The sequence below is a fragment of the Bos mutus genome, chromosome 16, assembly GCF_027580195.1.
Source record: "Bos mutus isolate GX-2022 chromosome 16, NWIPB_WYAK_1.1, whole genome shotgun sequence".
Taxonomy (NCBI): Eukaryota; Metazoa; Chordata; class Mammalia; order Artiodactyla; family Bovidae; genus Bos; species Bos mutus.
In genome coordinates, this window is record NC_091632.1 from 31,006,113 (window position 1) to 31,024,405 (window position 18,293).

Consider the following 18,293-nt stretch of genomic DNA (forward strand, 5'->3'; position numbering starts at 1 on the left):
GTGTCTCTAAATTATACCAATGATTAAAAAATAATATCTTGGGAACTAGTCACACTGTTGGTTAGACTATAGACAGGTATAATCTCTAAGGATGGGAATTTGTAATTCAAAGTTTTAAAATGCACATACTCTTTGGGGAATTTTATATCTAAGAATTTATTTTATACTTATACAATTGGTCAAAAACCACATACAAAGACATTCATAGAAGAACTGGTTGTAACAGCAAACTATAAAATAACTTAAATGTCTCTCGAAGGGACTGGTTAACAGTACCTACAAGTAACAGGTGGGTCTAAATATATTTGTCATAATTTACTGCTTATTTAACTTATATGCAGAGTACATCATGAAAAACGCTGGGCTGGAAGAAGCACAAACTGGAATCAAGACTGCCAGGAGAAATATCAATAACTTCAGATATGCAGATGACACCACCCTTATGGGAGAAAGTGAAGAGGAACTAAAACTCCTCTTGATGAAAGTGAAAGAGGAGAGTGAAAAAGTTGGCTTAAAGTTCAACACTCAGAAAACTAAGATCACGGCATCTGGTCCCATCAATTCATGGCAAATAGATGGAGAAACAGTGGAAACAGTGTCAAACTTTATTTTTCTGGGATCCAAAATCACTGCGGATGGTGGTTGCAGCCATGAAATTAAAAGACACTTACTCCTTGGAAGGAAAGTTATGACCAACCTAGACAGCATATTAAAAAGCAGAGACATTACTTTGCCAACAAAGGTCCGTCTAGTCAAGGCTATGGTCTTCCCAGTAGTCATGTATGGATGTGAGGGTTGGACTATAAAGAAAGCTGAGCGCCGAAGAACTGATGCTTTTGAATTGTGGTGTTGGAGAAGACTCTTGAGAGTCCCTTGGACTGCAAGGAGATCCAACCAGTCCACCCTAAAGGAGATCAGTCATGGGTGTTCATTGGAAGGACTGATGTTGAAGTTGAAACACCAATACTTTGGCCACCCAATGTGAAGAGCTGACTCATTTGAAAAGACCCTGATGCTGGGAAAGATTGAGGGCAGGAGGAGAAGAGGATGACAGAGGATAAGATGGCTGGATGGCATCACCGATTCAATGGACATGGGTTTGGGTAGACTCCGGGAGTTGGTGATGGACAGGGAGGCCTGGCATGCTGTGGTTCATGGGGTCGCAAAGAGTCGGACACGACTGAGCGACTGAACTGAACAAGATAATATGTGAAGTGAAAAAAAAATAGAGAAAAATGTGAATAATTGCAAATATCAGTGCTTTTTAAAAAGAGGAGATGTTCTACATATGCATTACAATACTGTGAAAGAATATGTAAGAAATTGTTTTCAAGTGGTTCCTCTGGAGAGGAAAATTGGGAGCTACAGTCAGCACTGGGAGACTTAAGTTTCACTGAATATCCTATTTTATCTTGGAAATTCTGTAGCATTTACACATAATAGCTAGTTAAATAAATTAATGCAATGAAGCTTTGCTAACAAAATGCTAACTGGCTTCATAAAACTTTATGATTAAGCATCAGAATACCCTAATGTTTTTGCAATCTTTTCCTGTTCGTAGCTTTTTTCCCCCTCATGGGAAAAGTCTGTAGGTACTTCAGCTATTCAGTCATTCAAACAATTATTCAGTGATCACCAGGTGCCAGGGATACAAAGATACAGAAGACACATGAGACTCAAAGAGCTTCCACTGTAGCAGAGAGAATGAACATGTATTCAATATAAACAGTTATTTCTCATTCAAAGCTTCTCCAATAGCTGGTAAGCATAAACCCAACCTTACTTTCCAGAGACTGCTGTCTGGGTTGCTGGCAGCAAGAATCACAGCCCAATAAGGAAAGGGTAGGGAATGTGACCACAACTTAACGCAGGTAGCAGGTAAAAGTAAAACCTGGGAGCAATGATAGGCCAAGCTCTGGCCAAGTGATGGTGATGAAAAAAGAACAGTAACTCAACAATTAATGGCACCAGAATTCTCCAACATGATTTTAAACAACTGGCAATATTTCATAATAAAGCAAGACAGAAAAATGAGTGATTAAGTAAATATTTTATATAGGAATTAATGACAAATGAAAAACATCCCCATGCTTCCTTCTCTTTTTTTAAAAAAATAAGTTCCTATTTTAACAATTACATATGACATTTATGGCAGCTGAGGATGAGAAGCCATCAGTGGTTTTTGCAACCATGTTAGAAGCTGAAGTGACGAAGCATTTAATATACATGTTGTTAATGTCTTCATGTACTTGCAGTCAAATATTATTTCTACTTTAGAGTAAGATACAAATAAGATTAAGTGTACTATGATTTTATATCCATAACATCTTTACATCTGGAGATCTCAAATCATTTGCAAGCATTCATTAATTCCCAATATCCTGGTCAGGTACATTAGGGAAATAAACTGGGGTGACTTCTAGCAAAAGTGACACAACGAAGGTGACTAGGTCAAGGTGAATCAATAAACCCTTAACAGATTTGGAAAAAATATTTATATTCTAGTTCTTCCTCCTGGTTCTAAGTCATACTCCTATCACAACATGTTTCTTCTAAGGGTCTGCTAGATATATTTATTTTTGATGTTAAACAAAAAAGATTAAATACAGTTAAATAAATGTAAAATGAGTTTTAAAAATGAAGGACTAGAACTGGGGTGATTTTCAATAAGGATTTGAGTCCTGTTTGTTAGAACAGATTGAGAAAAAACATTATTAAATTCTAGGGTTAGGAAGGCCTAAAATTGTCTATATTTTCCCATACATTGTTCTATTTTTCTATGGACTAAGTTATTACGTCCAATACTTTTTTTAGTCCTCAAACAATCTTCCCTGCAATGCAGCTATTTTAATTAATAGAACAAATGTACATTGAACATCAATAAAATAACCAAAACCATAATTACACATTCAATACAGTGTATTATAAGTAATCATTAGTCTTATATGGCAAAAGAAACCTCTACATTCTATAGGTAATTGAAAACCATAATCAACTCATATAGTATTATAGTACATTTAATGGTTACCACAAAAAATTACCATGTAAAAAGGAAAGTGGAAATGTTAACTACATAAACCTCCTAGCACTCTTTAGAAATTTAACTTTTATATTTTACTCTATTTTAAAAACTATTAATTTCTGATATTACTTTTGATTTATTTTAGAACAAGAATCATTAGTTCCAAGCAGAATTTGGTAAGATTTGAAAAGCTTTAAAAATTTTTTAAAATGAAACCCTGGATTATTATGTGAATTTCACTTAGTGAAACTGAAGGATTTCTTCCTAAATGCCTACCTGCGCATTGGCTTTCCTTCCATGCACCATGAAAAGTACCCTTCACCACACTCTAAAGCCGAACCTAAGACAACAGAAAAGCAGTAACTTAATAAAAACTATTTCTGATCTTTCCAGTAACAATCTCTATACAATGATTTCGTTCAGTGATAAAGAATTTTATATCCTATTATATTACACGACAGGCCTTTTGCAGATGCACACTCATAACCCTTACCTAGTTCCTTTAAGATGACCATCTTTACTGTGAATGCTAAAACGATTATACGTAAAGTTGAGGGAAAGTGCGCCAAACAGTCCCAATTGCTAGGCTACTCTTGTCTCTCTCCAAAAAGTACTCCGGAGACATTTAACTCTGACCGCACTATCAACGATTCCCTACAGAGTATTCACCAGATAGCCACAGCAATACTAGCATGATGGATCGGGTAGCGAACACGCTGGCTTAACAACGGATCTGAAAGCTGGTGACTTGTCCCGAAGCGATATAAGAATGAGCAGGTACTTGCCTTTAAAAATAAACAACTCCGTTTCCGACAGCCCAGACAGAACAGAGCAGAGAAACTATGGCTCCAATACTAACATTCTCTTTACCAGCCCTTCCCTCAGTTCCCGAAACGATGTCCACCACCCACCTGGCAAGATCTCGCTGGTCCCCGGGTTAGGTGGGACGCACAGTATCCACTTCCTTCCCCCCAGATTTCAACCTCTGTCTAGGGAAGCTGTCCAGGGTGCGGAACCTCACGCCCTCAGGCAGACCAGCCCAGCACCTTCCGTGGCTCCGGGGCAGGGCTGCAGCCCGCTTGAACGCCGTTTGGTGCCCCGCAAGGCCCAGCCCCAGTGCCCCAACAGTCCCTTCTCGGTGCCCACTGACAGGTGGCGGGCGAAGCACGGCCCCTACCCAATGGGCAGCCCCGCAACTTGGGACCGCAGATTTACAAAGCGAGTCCAGGGCGCTGTCCACTGTCCTCTGCTCTAAGACTGCTAACCTACCGGCTCCGACACTTTCTCCTCTGCCTTAGTCTCCTCTGCCTCCTCTGCCCGCCGCCTCCTCTCTGGCTCCTTCTCTGCCTCAGCTAGAGCAAGGAGGATGCCGCTCCTCCAGCTATTTCCTCCCCACCCCTCGCCCCACTTCAGCCGCAGGAAGTGGTCCTGTTACTAAATCGTTCCCTCTGGAACCCACATACTTTACCAAGAGGTTCCGGCCCAGATCAGGATATAGCTGCGCTCTTTGTTGGGGCTTCGGTCCCCTCAAAGACTGCCTGTCCTTGTACCCAGTTCCTTGTATCCCGAGGATGTGCGAGTTCATTGCTGAACTGGCAGTGTTTGACTACTGAAGGCTTCTCCTTTCTGCTTTGTTTTCCTCAGCAGAAGTCAATAGGAAGATGGGAGGAGTCACAGAAAGCCAGGAATTGTGATTTATTTGTAGCTGGTACGTCTCCTGTTGGCACGATTTTTTCCCTAATTGTGGGTTGAATGATTGACACATGTGTACATGTGGTTGACATATATCTATGAGGCCACTCCCGTGTGCAAGCTGCTGAGGATCCTCAGACAGATCAGAAATAGACCTGATTTTCCAGATTTCCCAGGTTGGCTTTCAAGACCCCAGGGTTTTATTCAGGATTTTAAGGTTATGTCAGATTGCCCTTTCACTTAGTATTCTATAACAAACACTTCACCAAATACTGCTCTGAATTCACTTTAGCATTAGGGAGGAAAATAATTTTTTTTTTTTTTCAATTTGTCCCTTGCCTGATTTTCCCACAGCACATAGCCACCTATTTTTCACTATATGTTTAGAAAACAAGTGATAGGGTGGAGGATACAATGTCAGTAATATTAGTGAAAGGCTGCTGCTGGTTTCCCGATAACTATTATAGGCTAAGCATGAACTTAACCACATTTTCTTTAGCTGTTCTTCACAATGGAATCTACACAGACTTTTGCAGTTGTTTCTGAAAGGGAAAGAATATCTTTTGTTAATTAGCTTGTAGTGGGAGATGCATGGTCTTTAGATCCAGACACCCATAGTTTCAAATTGTAGCCCTACGACTCACTAGATTGGTGGTCTTGGTCAAGTTTCTTAATCTCTTAAGTATTAGTTTCTTTTGTGTAAAAGAGAAACAATACCCTTTTTTACACAATTTTTGAGAGGGGTAAATTATAATGAAGATCATGTTCTGTGTCTGGCACTTAGTAGGCACTCAACAAATGTCAGTATTCTCTCCTCTTACCTTAAATGGACTTATTAATTGAGCACTTATTGCATGTCAAGTACTATGCTAGGCTTTGGAAATGGTCGTGAACAAGATAGACACTATCCTAAATTCTAGTGCTCATTCATGTGGTTATTGTGGTGCCCTGAGGACAAAAGAACAAGATGAGCAAGAAAGGTGTTGGAATGTAGGAACAGAAAAAACCAGACCCTTATCACCCTTCCCAGCATGTTGTAACTGTTGTGGAATTTTTGAGCCCTCTTGAGTAGCGTGGCCTGTCCCCCTCTTACCCCATGTAAGGAAAGGTATTTGTCTTACTCTTCTCCAAGGCCTGTATAGGGAATGTATACATACCTCATTCAATCAGCAAATGACTCACAAGACACCTACCCTGTTCCTTGTCCCCTGACTATAAAAACAGACCAAAGACCAACATTCAAAGTCAGCTCTCCCTGACTCTCAGGAAGCTGGCCCATTTTACTGGCAGTACCCACCTCTTCCCCCACTCTAATAAATTCTATTCTTTCATTCTGCCTCGTGTTTGGAAATTCTTTTCCAATCTGTGCATGGACCACGACATTTATGATAGTTGATTTTCCAATATGTTTTTCATTATGAGTAATTAGTCTAAACCACCTCCATGCAAATGACCAATACAGACTAATAAGAAATCAGAAGAAATCTAATGGGGACTGTGGGATAAGATTCCCTAGCATTTTTAGAAGAGATACAAGAAGAGATAGCATCTTTTCCCTTTGGCCACTGTTATGCCTGGATGAGACACCTGGAAGCACCACAACCATTTTGTAACCATGAGGGAAGGCAGAGGAGAATGAAGCTAGACAATAAGGGAGGTAGAACAGAGAGACTGAAAGAATTTGGGTCCTTCAATTGAATTTTTAAACTACTCATTCTCCCTTGCCCACAGACTTTCTTGTTGCTGGATTGTAGTTATATGAAATAATAAAAATCATATTTTTAAATGGGGGTTTCTATTACTAGCAGCCAGAAGCATACTAATGTGTGTAAAAGGATATAGACTAATCAAGTAAATAACTAAGTAAAATAATTTCAGCCACTGGCAAATGCCATCTAGGAAGGAGCCAAACAGGTGATGGTATGGAGAGTGAGTATTTTGAGACTACTTTAAATAACATGGTCAGGGAAGCACTCTCTGAGGAGGTAGGTTGAGATCTGAAAGGTGAGGGAGAAACATCCAGGTGGAAAGCTGGGAGAAGAGTGTTTCAGGTACAGTGAATAGCAAAGGGAAAGGACCTGAAGCATAAATGAGCTCTTCCTGTTTAATGAACCTAGAAAAGGCCAGTTTGACTAGAAATAATATTAGACATGCTGCTGCTGCTGCTAATTTGCTTCAGTCGTGTCCGACTCTGTGCAATCCCAGAGACGGCAGCCCACCAGGCTCCCCCTGTCCCTGGGATTCTCCAGGCAAGAACACTGGAGTGGGTTGCCATTTCCTTCTCCAATGGATGAAAGTGAAAAGTGAAAAGTGAAACTGAAGTTGCCCAGTCGTGTCCAACTCTTCGCGATCCCATGGACTGTAGCCTACCAGACTCCTCCGTCCATGGGGTTTTCTAGGCAAGAGTACTGGAGTCGGGTGCCATTGCGTTCTCTGAATATTAGACATGAGGTAAGAGAAATAGGTATTTTGGTCATCTGATGCGAACAGACGACTCATTGGAAAAGTCCCTGATCCTGGGAAAGATTACGGGGAGAAGGAGAAGAGGGTGTCACAGGATGAGATAGCTGGATGGCATCACTGATGCAATGAACATGAACTTAGGCAAACTCTGGGAGATGGTGAGGAACAGGGAGGGCTGGGGTATTGCAGTTCATGGGGTTGCAAAGAGTTGGACATGACTGGGTGACTGAACGACAACAACAAAGAGCAATAGGCAAGAACAAGGTCATATACTGTCTTCTAGGCTATTGTAAGAAATTCTGATTTTATTTTAAATTCTCTGGAAAAATATGTGGAGATATTTCAGCTCAATTTAGGTTTAACAATTGATCCTAAATTCAAAACCTTGAAAATTAGAAGAGGAAAATGCAGATGTTCCATTATTAACTACAGGGACAATCACATGTGGGAAAGAATATGGATGAATATTTCCAGAAATGTTCTTGCTATGATTGATGGTAAATAAAGGCTGGTTTTATTTAAATTTGGGGACTTTAATAAAGATATTTTTCCTTTGTATGAATCAATCATATAATTAATTAATGGCTATAATACAAAATAGCTGCCTTTCATAGCTAATCATTAGGCCTAGAGTGTGCGAATGACCTATAAAGGAACCAAATGTAGACACTAAGATGCTCTCAGTTTTTACTTCTCATCTGGGAATTTGAGGTAGACTTCGAGTGCAAAATAATAAGACTAAGCCAGAAAGCAGTGAATTTTGACAGGGGGTATAGGACATCCTAGGGATTTTTAGGATCTTTGAATTGGAATATGGTTGGTTTTAGGTAACATCAATTTAAATCTATGATTTAACAGCGATGAACATGGATCTCGAGTAAACAACCCAGTTGTACTTACATAAACTCCTCTGTAAAATGGAAAAAAAGCACATTAAAATATTCATGGTGCTATAGGAAGTATTAGATAATCACCACAAATTCTACAAAAACAGCCTTAAAAACAAAACACTAGGAGAGACAGATTATCCCCACTCTACAGATGAGGATGTTGAGGCATACAGGTAATTAAATCACTGACTTAAGATTCTGCAGCTAGTTAGTGTTAAGCTAGTAGGTAATGAAGTATTCACTTAAATAAAATCAATCTAACACCACTCCCCCTCATCTTAAAATTTAAAAATCTATCACTATGAATTGTGGGAAAAGCTTCTGCACAAAGCAAAAAGGCAACCTGCTAAATGGGAGAAAACATTTGCAACACATATATCTGATAAGGGGTTAGTATCCAAAATATAAAAAGAACTCACACAACTGAACAGCAGAAAACAAACAAAAAGCAATCTAATTTAAATGGGCAGATGATCTGGATACACATTTTCCCAAAGACTTACAGACGGCCAACAGGCACATGAAAATTTGCTCAGCATCACTAATGACCAGGGAAATGCAAATCGAAATTACAATGAGATATCACCTCACACCTTTTAGAATGGCTGTAATCAAAAAGACAAGAAGTCAGGTCAGCTCCCCTGATGGTGCAGTGGATCTGCCAGCCAACGCACGAGACAGTTGGATACCTGATCCACATGGTGCATGATCCCACACAGATCCCACATGATGCATGATCCCACATGAGTCTATGCACCACAATTATTGAGTCTGTGTGCTGAAAATACTGAACCCATGAGCCACAACTACTGAAGCCCAAGCACCCTAAAGCCTGTCCTTTGCAACAAGAGAAGCCACTGAAATGAGAAACCTACACACTGCAACTAGAGTAGCCCCTCTCTCTGCAACTAAGGAAAAGCCTACACAGCATCCAAGACCCAGAGCAGCCAAAATATCAGTGAAAATGTGGAGAAAAGGGAATACTGTGTACTGTTGGTGGGAATGTAAACTAGTGCAACCATTATGGAAAACAGTATAGAGGTTCCTCAAAAAATTAGAAACAGAGCTACCATATGATCCAGCAATTCTGAGTATTTATCTGAAGAAAATGAAAACACTAACTTAAAAAGATATATACACTTCCAAGTTCATTGCTGCATCATATACAATAGTCAAAACATGGAAACAATCTGTGTCCATCGATGTATGAATGGATAAAGAAAATGTGGAGGGACTTCCTAGGTGGTCCAGTGGCTAAGACTCTGTTCTCCTAATGCAGGGGGCCTGAGTCTGATCCCTGGTCAGGGAACTAGATCCCAACTAGGTATTGCTTTTATCTTTAAAATATGTATATGAATTATAGGCAAATTGTTACTGTTTGAATGGCAAATATGTTAATGTTTGAACCTCCTTTAAATGATTTGATTTAATTATGCTCCTTAAAAACTATAACTTAATCACATTCCACCCTTGCTTAAAATATAATATAGATTCTCAGTTATCCACAGGATAAATTTAGACTCATAATTAAAGCCTATCAAAATCTATAGGACTAGTCAGCACCTAATTCAGAGGTTCTAAATCTGAGTTGGCTGTATGCCTTCAATATACTGTGAACCCTCTGCATTTAAATGTGAAGGCATGTGATGTGATTGCCTCCAGAGTCCCACTGCTTTCATTAAGGAGAAAGTGACCTAAATTAGTTTCAAATTCAAATCTGTTCCCTGCCTCCTACTAACACTCCAGTCATATGATGAATAAGTTATTAGCTAGGGTAAAGCAAAGTCATTTCACAAAATGGGATTATTTTGTGGTAGAGAAACAATCTAACATTTAAGTAACACCAATCATAAATGGAATCACCCCTGGATATTCATTGGAAGGACTGATGCTGAAGCTGAAGCTCCAATATTTTGGCCACCTGATGTGAAGAGCCAACTCACTGGAAAAGACCCCGATGCTGGAAAAGATTAAGGGCAGGAGGAGAAAGGGATGACAGAGGATGAGATGGTTGGATGGCATAACCGACTCAGTGAACATGAGTTTGAGCAAACTCTGGGAGATAGTGAAGGACACGGAAGGCTGGTGTGCTGCAGTCTATAGGGTTGCAAAGAATTGGACAAAACTTAGCAACTGAACAACAACAATGACAAAATCACAAATGGGTACAATTTTATTTCATTATTAATAACTTAGGAGGCAATAGGTAACTGAAGTCCATAAAAATGCAGGCAGACTTTAGAGCTATTCCCACAAGTAAAGAAATGGAGATTAAATAAGAAAAAGGATACCTCTAAGCATGCTGTGAACATATTACTGAGGAAAAGAGTAAATTCTCTTGGATGAGTTCTATTCAGATACTGGGTTTTCCCAGTGACTCAGTGGTAAAGAATCCACTTGCAATGCAGGAGAAAGACATTCTTGTTACTGGAGAAGACAACTCAGCTTTATAGAGATGACGGTGCTCCATAAATACATTTATAAATTTAATGCAATCCACGTAAATTAATATTAGAGTTTTGACAGAGTTAGCTGAGTTGATTATAACATTCATATGGAAGAACAGACAAATAAGAATATCCAGAAACAGACTAAAAATGGAAGCAGGAAATGGGAGGGCTCACGCTAACAGATATTAGTACAACATGTTCTAAAACCTCTATAGTTAAAACTGTGATTTTGGTGTATGAACAGACAGATGAATAAAGCAGGGTAGAAAAATCCAGAAATAAACCAAAGAACACATGGAAATTTAGCACCTGATAAAGCTGTTATCTCACATCAGTCAGGAATACATGGACTGTTTCATAAATGATACAATGTAACTATGGAAAAAGGTAACATTGAATGTACTCTGCATAAGGAGCTGGACCCCACTGTAGTTTCAACAAAGACCTCTATGAAGGTCTATGATGACACTATGGGAAGTTCAGAAGCAGGGATGGCCCTTCAGAGTTGTCACAAGTTGGAATAAAGGAGCTGGGTCTTTCTACCCCACAACAACCAGATGTATCAGAAGTTTAAATGCAAGTAATGAAAATCTAAAATAGTACAAGAAAACAAGGATGGATTTTTTTTTTATTAAATATGCAGGAAAACTTCCCTGACTATAAATCAAAATCTAGAGGCAAAAAGATTGACAAATTTGAATGCATAAAAAAGTTTCCATGGAAAAAATATTACAAATGAAGTTAAGAAAATGACAATTAGGAAAAACATATTTGCAATATAGGATTCATAATGTACTAGATCTTCTAAAAATGGAGAAAGAAGAAATAATACAGATACTCTGGCAAACATATGGACAGGCAGTTCACAGAAATAGAAATGATCCTTAAACTCTTGCAAATATATTCAGTCTCGCTCAAAATAAAATAAATTGCAAATTATAGCTACACTAAGGATGAGATAGCTGGATGGCATCACTGACTCGATGGACATGAGTCTGAGTGAACTCCCAGAGTTGGTGATGGACAGGGAGGCCTGGTGTGCTGCGATTCATGGGGTTGCAAAGAGTCGGGCACGACTGAGCGACTGAACTGAACTGAACCGAACTGAAGACCTACCAGTAGGCAAAAATCCAGAACTGGACAATCTGCTTTGTTGGCATGACTGTGGGGAAGGAGGCATTCTCATTAATTGCTGGTGTGTGTGCAAAATGATTGAACTTCTTTGGGCAGGGTTTTGGTAAGATTTAGCAAAATTATATTTGCATTTACCCTCTAACTCAGCAATCTCACTATCCCAAGGAAATACTTGCAAAAATGAAAAAAGAATTATGCATCAGGTTATTAACTGCAGGATTCTTTTTGGAAGCAAACGCATGGAAACAACCCCAAGGCTTCTCAATAGGGGACTGATTGAATAAGCAATAGGATAGCCACATAATAGGATTATTCAGCTAAAAAAAGAAATGAGGATGATCTCTGTATACTTGCACAGTGCAATCTTTAGGATATATTGTTAAGAAATAAAACCTAAGTGAACAGTGTTTATAATATGTTAACTTTGCTTTTAAAAGGGTATAGAAATATGTGTGATGTAAATACTGTATGTACTTATTTTTTTTAAATAGAAAGATAAACTTAGAATAAAAATGGTTAGCTAGAGGGGAAAGGAAGGAACAGAGAAATCAAGGACAGAAGTCAGATATCTCTGAAAGTATTCAATTTTATATTTTTATTTATTAAATGTTAATAACTAAAAATTCATTTAAAGAAGCTATATTTTTACTTAAATAAAATTTATTACTTATTATCTTATTAAATAAAATTTTTATTTCAATAAAATTAAAGACATTTTATTTAAACATCTTTCAGTTCAGTTCAGTTCAGTTCAGTCGCTCAGTCGTGCCCGACTCTTTGCGACCCCATGAAGCACAGCACGCCAGGCCTCCCTGTCCATCACCAACTCCCAGAGTTCACTCAAACTCATGTGCATGGAGTTGGTGATGCCATCCAGCCATCTCATCCTCTGTCATCCCCTTTTAACAATTTTTAAATAAAATTTAATCAAAAGAGAAAGAAGCAATACCTGAATATTGAAAAACAATTGGACCTAACTGAATGACAAATTGGCATATAGTGAATCCTGTAATGCATAGTGAATTTAGAGCATAGGGAAAAGGAAATCTGAAAAAACTTCCACCTTTTCCCCTTCTATTTGCCATGAAGTAATGGGGCTGGATGTTTTTTTAATATTTAGTTGTAAGCCAACACTTTCACTCTCCTCCTCCACTCTCATCGAGGCTCTTTAGTTCCTCTTCACCTTCTGCCATTAGAGTGGTATCATCTGCATACTTGAGGTTGTTATTTCTCCCACGTATCTTGATTCCAGCTTGTAACTCATCCAGCCCGTCATTTCTCATGATGTCTCAGCGTATAGGTTAAACAAACAGTTGTACTCCTTTCTCAATCTTGAACCAATCAGTTGTTCCATACAGGATTCTAACTGTTGTTTCTCAGGAGACAGGTAAGATGGTGTGGGCATTGGGTCTTAATTGCAGGCTCTCTAGTTGTGGCATGCAGGCTTAGTTGCTCCACAGCATGTTGGATCTTAGTGGGATCTTGGTTCCCTGACTAGGGATTGAACCCTCATCCTCTGAATTGCAAGGCAGACTCAACCACTAGACCACCAGGGAAGTCCCCAGTATGCCAAGGACATGGCGCTAATTAGGAAAAAGTGGGACCTTGACACATGGAATGGTGATATCTGGGGTCATGTACCTAGAAATATTTAATTCCCAAAGATCCATGAACCCTTTGAGCCAGGAGAATTAAGTCACTAACTAACCTGGCTAGGGATGTAATGGACTTGAAAATGAAGGAAAGGGACAAGGTGTTCAGGATCCAGGAGGGTATACATGATGATGGAGTAAAAGGGACTATATCCTAGGAGTTCAGGATGTCTTGGTGAGTACACATGGGACTGAATTCTGAGAGTGCTGGATCAATGTGGATAGAATACAGAGTTTCTAAGGCAGTTTAATTAATAATTTGGAAGCAACTCTCTTGGGTTACAGGATTTAACAACCTGACAAGGATCTCAGGAAATGGGGTAAACATGCTGTCAGAATGGTTTCATACATATGGAAAGTATGATGACTCATATTAAATGAAGAAGATTGAACTGCCATGCAAGACAGTAGATCAAGGGATTTAAAGTTCAAAGAAGTGAGCATGCTAAAATGGACATAAGCCTGGAAGACTCACCAGGCAATAATATCCATGGGACAGACTAGAGGAGATACCATTTACCAAAAGGGAAGGTGCTAGAGAGAAGGGTACCCAGAATCACTAATAAGTTCAGTAGTGGCTCGCCAACTGCAGCCCAGACTGATGGTATGCTAAGTCACTTCAGTCGTGTCCGACTCTGTTCGACCCCATAGATTGCAGCCCACCAGGCTCCCCCATCCCTGGGATTCTCCAGGCAAGAACACTGGAGTGGGCTGCCATTTCCTTCTCCAATGCATGAAAGTGAAAAGTGAAAGTGAAGTCGCTCAGTCGTGTCTGACTCTTAGCGACCCCATGGATTGCAGCCTACCAGGCTCCTCCGTCCAGGGGATTTTCCAGGCAAGAGTACTGGAATGGGGTGCCATTGCCTTCTCTGAGACTGATGGTAGGAGATGCCAATTAAAAACTGGGCTTATTGATTGTCCTGGGGATGTTACAGATGACTCCGGAGGCTGAGCTGATACTGCATGGATCATGGCCCTGCCATAAAGCACATTATTAGCACAGACTATGTAGCATGGTTCTGGAGAAGGGGTCACAAAGAGTTGGGTATGACTGAATGACTTTTCACTTGTCTACTAGGGCTTGCCTGGTGGCTCAGTGGTAGAGAATCTGCCTACTAATGCAGGAGAAGCAGTTCCATCGCTGGGTTGGGCAGATCCCCTGGAGAAGGACATGGCAACCCATTCCAGTATTCTTGCCTGGGAAATCCCACGGACAGAAGAGCTTGATGGGCTACAGTCCATGGGAGTCACAAAAGAGTCAGACATGACTTAGTGACTAAAAAACAGCTAAGTTGTGTCTACTAAGCTTTGGATTAAAATAATATGTTCGCTGATATCAGGCAGACCGATATATCTATCTTTATTTTTTTAAGACTGAACTCATTATCCTGGTTCTGTCCCTAAATCCATATTTAGGAAACCACAAGCCACCTGGTCACAAGAGACAGAAACCCAGGAACAACTTAGGCTCCTCTTTGTCTACGATTTCGTCCTCTCCAAACCATTCTCCCCATTGCTGTCTGACCTCTTCCAATGTTTCTAACTACACCTCTTACCTCTATCCCCAACACATACTCTTGCTGTTTCAACCCACTTAGGTTTCACTAATGCACTTTGCTGTTTACTTTGTGCCTCCGTGAATTTTACATTTCTTTTGGATTGCCATTTCCCACTCCTCTGCCTGTTGAATTTCTAGTTATCTTTTGAGTTTGGATTTTCACTTTGCTACCCACTATCATATTATTCATTATTACAAGCCTTTGGTTATCTGATAAATATGTCTTATATATTTACACTTAAGTCACTAACTCAAAGATGTTGAAATCAAGAGGGTGGCAGAATATTAGGGCATTTTACTAGAAATCTGCCTCCAGATTAACATTGATCAACTAACCTATAATATCAAGCACAGTTGTTCATCCGTAAGTGAAACACATAACTGCAATATTATCCATTCCAAATTTGAGGTATTTACCCCTAAGGATAGCATGTTTCTAAAATAAAGCCATCCTATATATTCCCCCTCCTGCCTCCTCCATATTATGGGGCAATGATGTTGCAAGTAACAAAAATCCAATCTCTTTTGGATTAATTAGAAAAAAGTAATTTATTGACTTACACAATTGAAAAAGGAAGGTAAAAAATGGCATTGGGTATTCTAGCTCCAGAGCTCAAGTGGCACCCTCAGGATTCACTTCTTGGCTCTTCTGTTGCTCTGTCAAGCTCTCTCCACATGGTGGCAAGATGGTACTGGCAACTCAGCCTGACCTCCTTTCATCAAATCTTGCTGAAAAAAGAATGCCTATTTACATACTGCTCTGGCAAAAATTCAGGTCTAGCTTTGATTACACTGATCTATGTTCCATGCCTTTTCCTGATCTAATCACTGTGGCCAGGGGTGAAGAAAACACTGCTTAGCCAGGACTTGATCTGGAGTGGGATCAGCCCCATCCAAACACAGGCTGAGAGTATATGAAAGGGATTCTGTACTAGAAAACTGTGTGCTGTTACCAGAAGAGGAAGGAGGGGCAGGCACAAACAATGGATGTTCAGTACCTCCTTCCTCAAGTTTCAGCTGTGGAGATTAGTTATATGCAGAAACAGTCCTGTTGTCATACACCAGGAGTGGCACTATTATCTAATCACTGCCAAAATAATGGCTCAAGATATTTTAAAATTAACTTATCAGTTTGGACAGGCATCCTCTAACACGTAATTAGTCTATAGCTAACTGGTGGCAATCCTGTGGTAATTTAAACCCAGACTGATCTAGGTTTAAATTCTGGTTCAGCCCTTTCCTTGCTGTGTGGTCTTAGGTAGGTGACTCAACTTTGCTGAGTTTGCTTAGTTTGAAGAATAAAATACCACTTTCATTGAGGTGCTCTGAGGATTGGATACTATTTATATGAATCACTTAGCACAGTATTCAGCACACGATAGGACTTCAGTAAAAAAATATAAATATTAATATAGCACATTAAGAGGCTTCCCTGGTGGCTCAGTGGTAAAGAATCTGCCTACCAATGCAGGAGACGTGGGTTTGATCCATGGGTTGGGAAGATCCCCTGGAGGAGGGCATGGCAACCCACTCCAGTATTTGTGCCTGGAGAATCCCATGGACAGAGGAGCCTGGCGGGCTTCATTCAGTCCATGGGGTCGCAATGAGTAGGACACAACTAAGCAACTAAACAACAACACAGTACATAGAGTTACCTTAGAGTAACTTTCTCAACTAGTTAACTTATCCTATTATTTTATCAGAAATAAAATTGTATAAAGAGTATAATTCTGGGACTTCCTTGGCAGTCCAGTGGTTAATCTCCAAGCTTCCAATGTATGGGATGTGGATTCAATCCCTTGTCAGGGAACTAGAATCCCATATGTCATGTGGTGTGGCCAAAATTTTTTTTAAATAAAAAAAATATTTTAAAAAGAATGCAATTCTTAGTATAAAAGTATGGAATTCAAGAAATACAATAATTAAAATAATTTAAAGTCTACTCCGAGGACCCATTCTCTTAGAGTAGAAAAAATTTAAATTCAATCAATTTGGAAAGCTTTCTACCATAATTTCTTGAAGCTGACCTAATTTCAGGGGGGCTTGAAGACTGCTTATTTTCTCTGTTCCTTAAGTCTTCTGTACAACAAGCCTTCACTGTATTCCTTGACCCCCATTGATAGCACTCACAGGTTGTTGCTGATACGCCTCTGGTACATTAATTTGTCTCCTTCAGATCCAATGCTCTCTGTTCAATACTCTCATCTTAAGCTTTCGGTGAGGGGCATGGGAGTTAGAAGTGATGGTAGGAGTCTATCTGCTGCACTTGGTCCATGGTAGAGGCAGGAATCTCTTTCCTAAGGCCAGTTTCAAACCTGCTGCTGCTAAGTTGCTTCAGTCGTGTCGACTCTGTGCGACCCCATAGACGGCTGTCCACCAGGCTCCACCGTCCCTGGGATTCTCCAGGCAAGAACACTGGAGTGGGTTGCCATTTCCTTCTCCAATGCATGAAAGTGAAAAGTGAAGTCGCTCAGTCGTGTCCGACTCTTAGCGACCCCATGGACTGCAGCCTTCCAGGCTCCTCCATCCATGGGATTTTCCAGGCAAGAGTACTGGAGTGGGGTGCCACTGCCTTCTCCGAGTTTCAAACCTAGCCTGCCCCAATGAATCATGCAGCTGTTTCTGACATGAAGTTAAGAATAGAACAAGGCTCCTCTGTTTCTAGTATTCTCAGACCTATTTAATGTCTTCCCATTCTTCCTGGCTTTCAGAGTCCTACAAATAATCTTTAAGCACTCTATTTATTTTTTAGTTATTTAATTCAATTTTAGACTTTCAAGAAACACTTGTATTTGGGAATACACAAATACATCCAATGAAGATTAATTAAAAACAGAATCATGCACAATCATGCATCATAAGTCATCTTGCATCCAGACACTAAAAGACTCTCCTGAAACTAAATACTACGAAAAGGAACATATTAAAAGTGAAACACCTAACATGTCTTGCTCTTCCACCAACTTCAGTAGGAAATGAGTGTTTAGTAAAGCAAATGTGCTATATCAGGGATGGCAGGAGGAAGCCAAGAGCTGACAAAGCTTCTAGACTATTGTTTTCGACTGCAATGTCAACTCTACAATTCTGATTACCACAACTTATTTGAATAAGAAATTTTAGTATTATACTTCAATTTTTTTTTCAAAATTACTCTTGTATTCCAGAAGTTCAGAACTATGATAGTGACAGTTTGCTTGGGCCTAAGCCAAATGTTCGCTTTAACACTAGGCTATTTAGCCTCCAGCTAAAATGTCTATAGAGTTCCTCTAAAATTACCTCCTCCTTAATGCTTCCTTGTAGAAATAGTAAAGAAATGAATGTTTTCCTCTTCAGTACAAAAACTTGACGGTTTTCACTCCGTGATCGATGTGAATATTTACATAATTTCTGGGCAAGCTTTGCCCTTCTCTGCTGGTTTCTTTCGATGCTCCT

The 18,293-nt window shown here is 39.7% G+C and overlaps 1 protein-coding gene across 7 annotated transcripts in view; it reads right to left on the reverse strand.

The window, feature by feature from the left end:
- Positions 1-18,293, reverse strand: part of KLHL20 (kelch like family member 20) — a 71,630-nt gene that overhangs the window by 52,842 nt on the left and 495 nt on the right. For 2 of the 7 annotated variants that reach the window (XM_070384917.1, XM_005890836.3), the window contains exons 1-2: positions 4,292-4,426; positions 3,299-3,362 (exon numbers count right to left, since the gene is read on the reverse strand). The exons of 1 other annotated variant lie outside the window; for it this stretch is intronic. In XM_070384917.1, coding sequence (XP_070241018.1) covers positions 3,299-3,321 — 23 coding nt within the window. In that variant the 5' untranslated portion in view covers positions 3,322-3,362; positions 4,292-4,426. 4 more of the 7 variants (XM_070384913.1, XM_005890837.2, XM_014476724.2 and 1 more) reach the window with 4 other exon arrangements.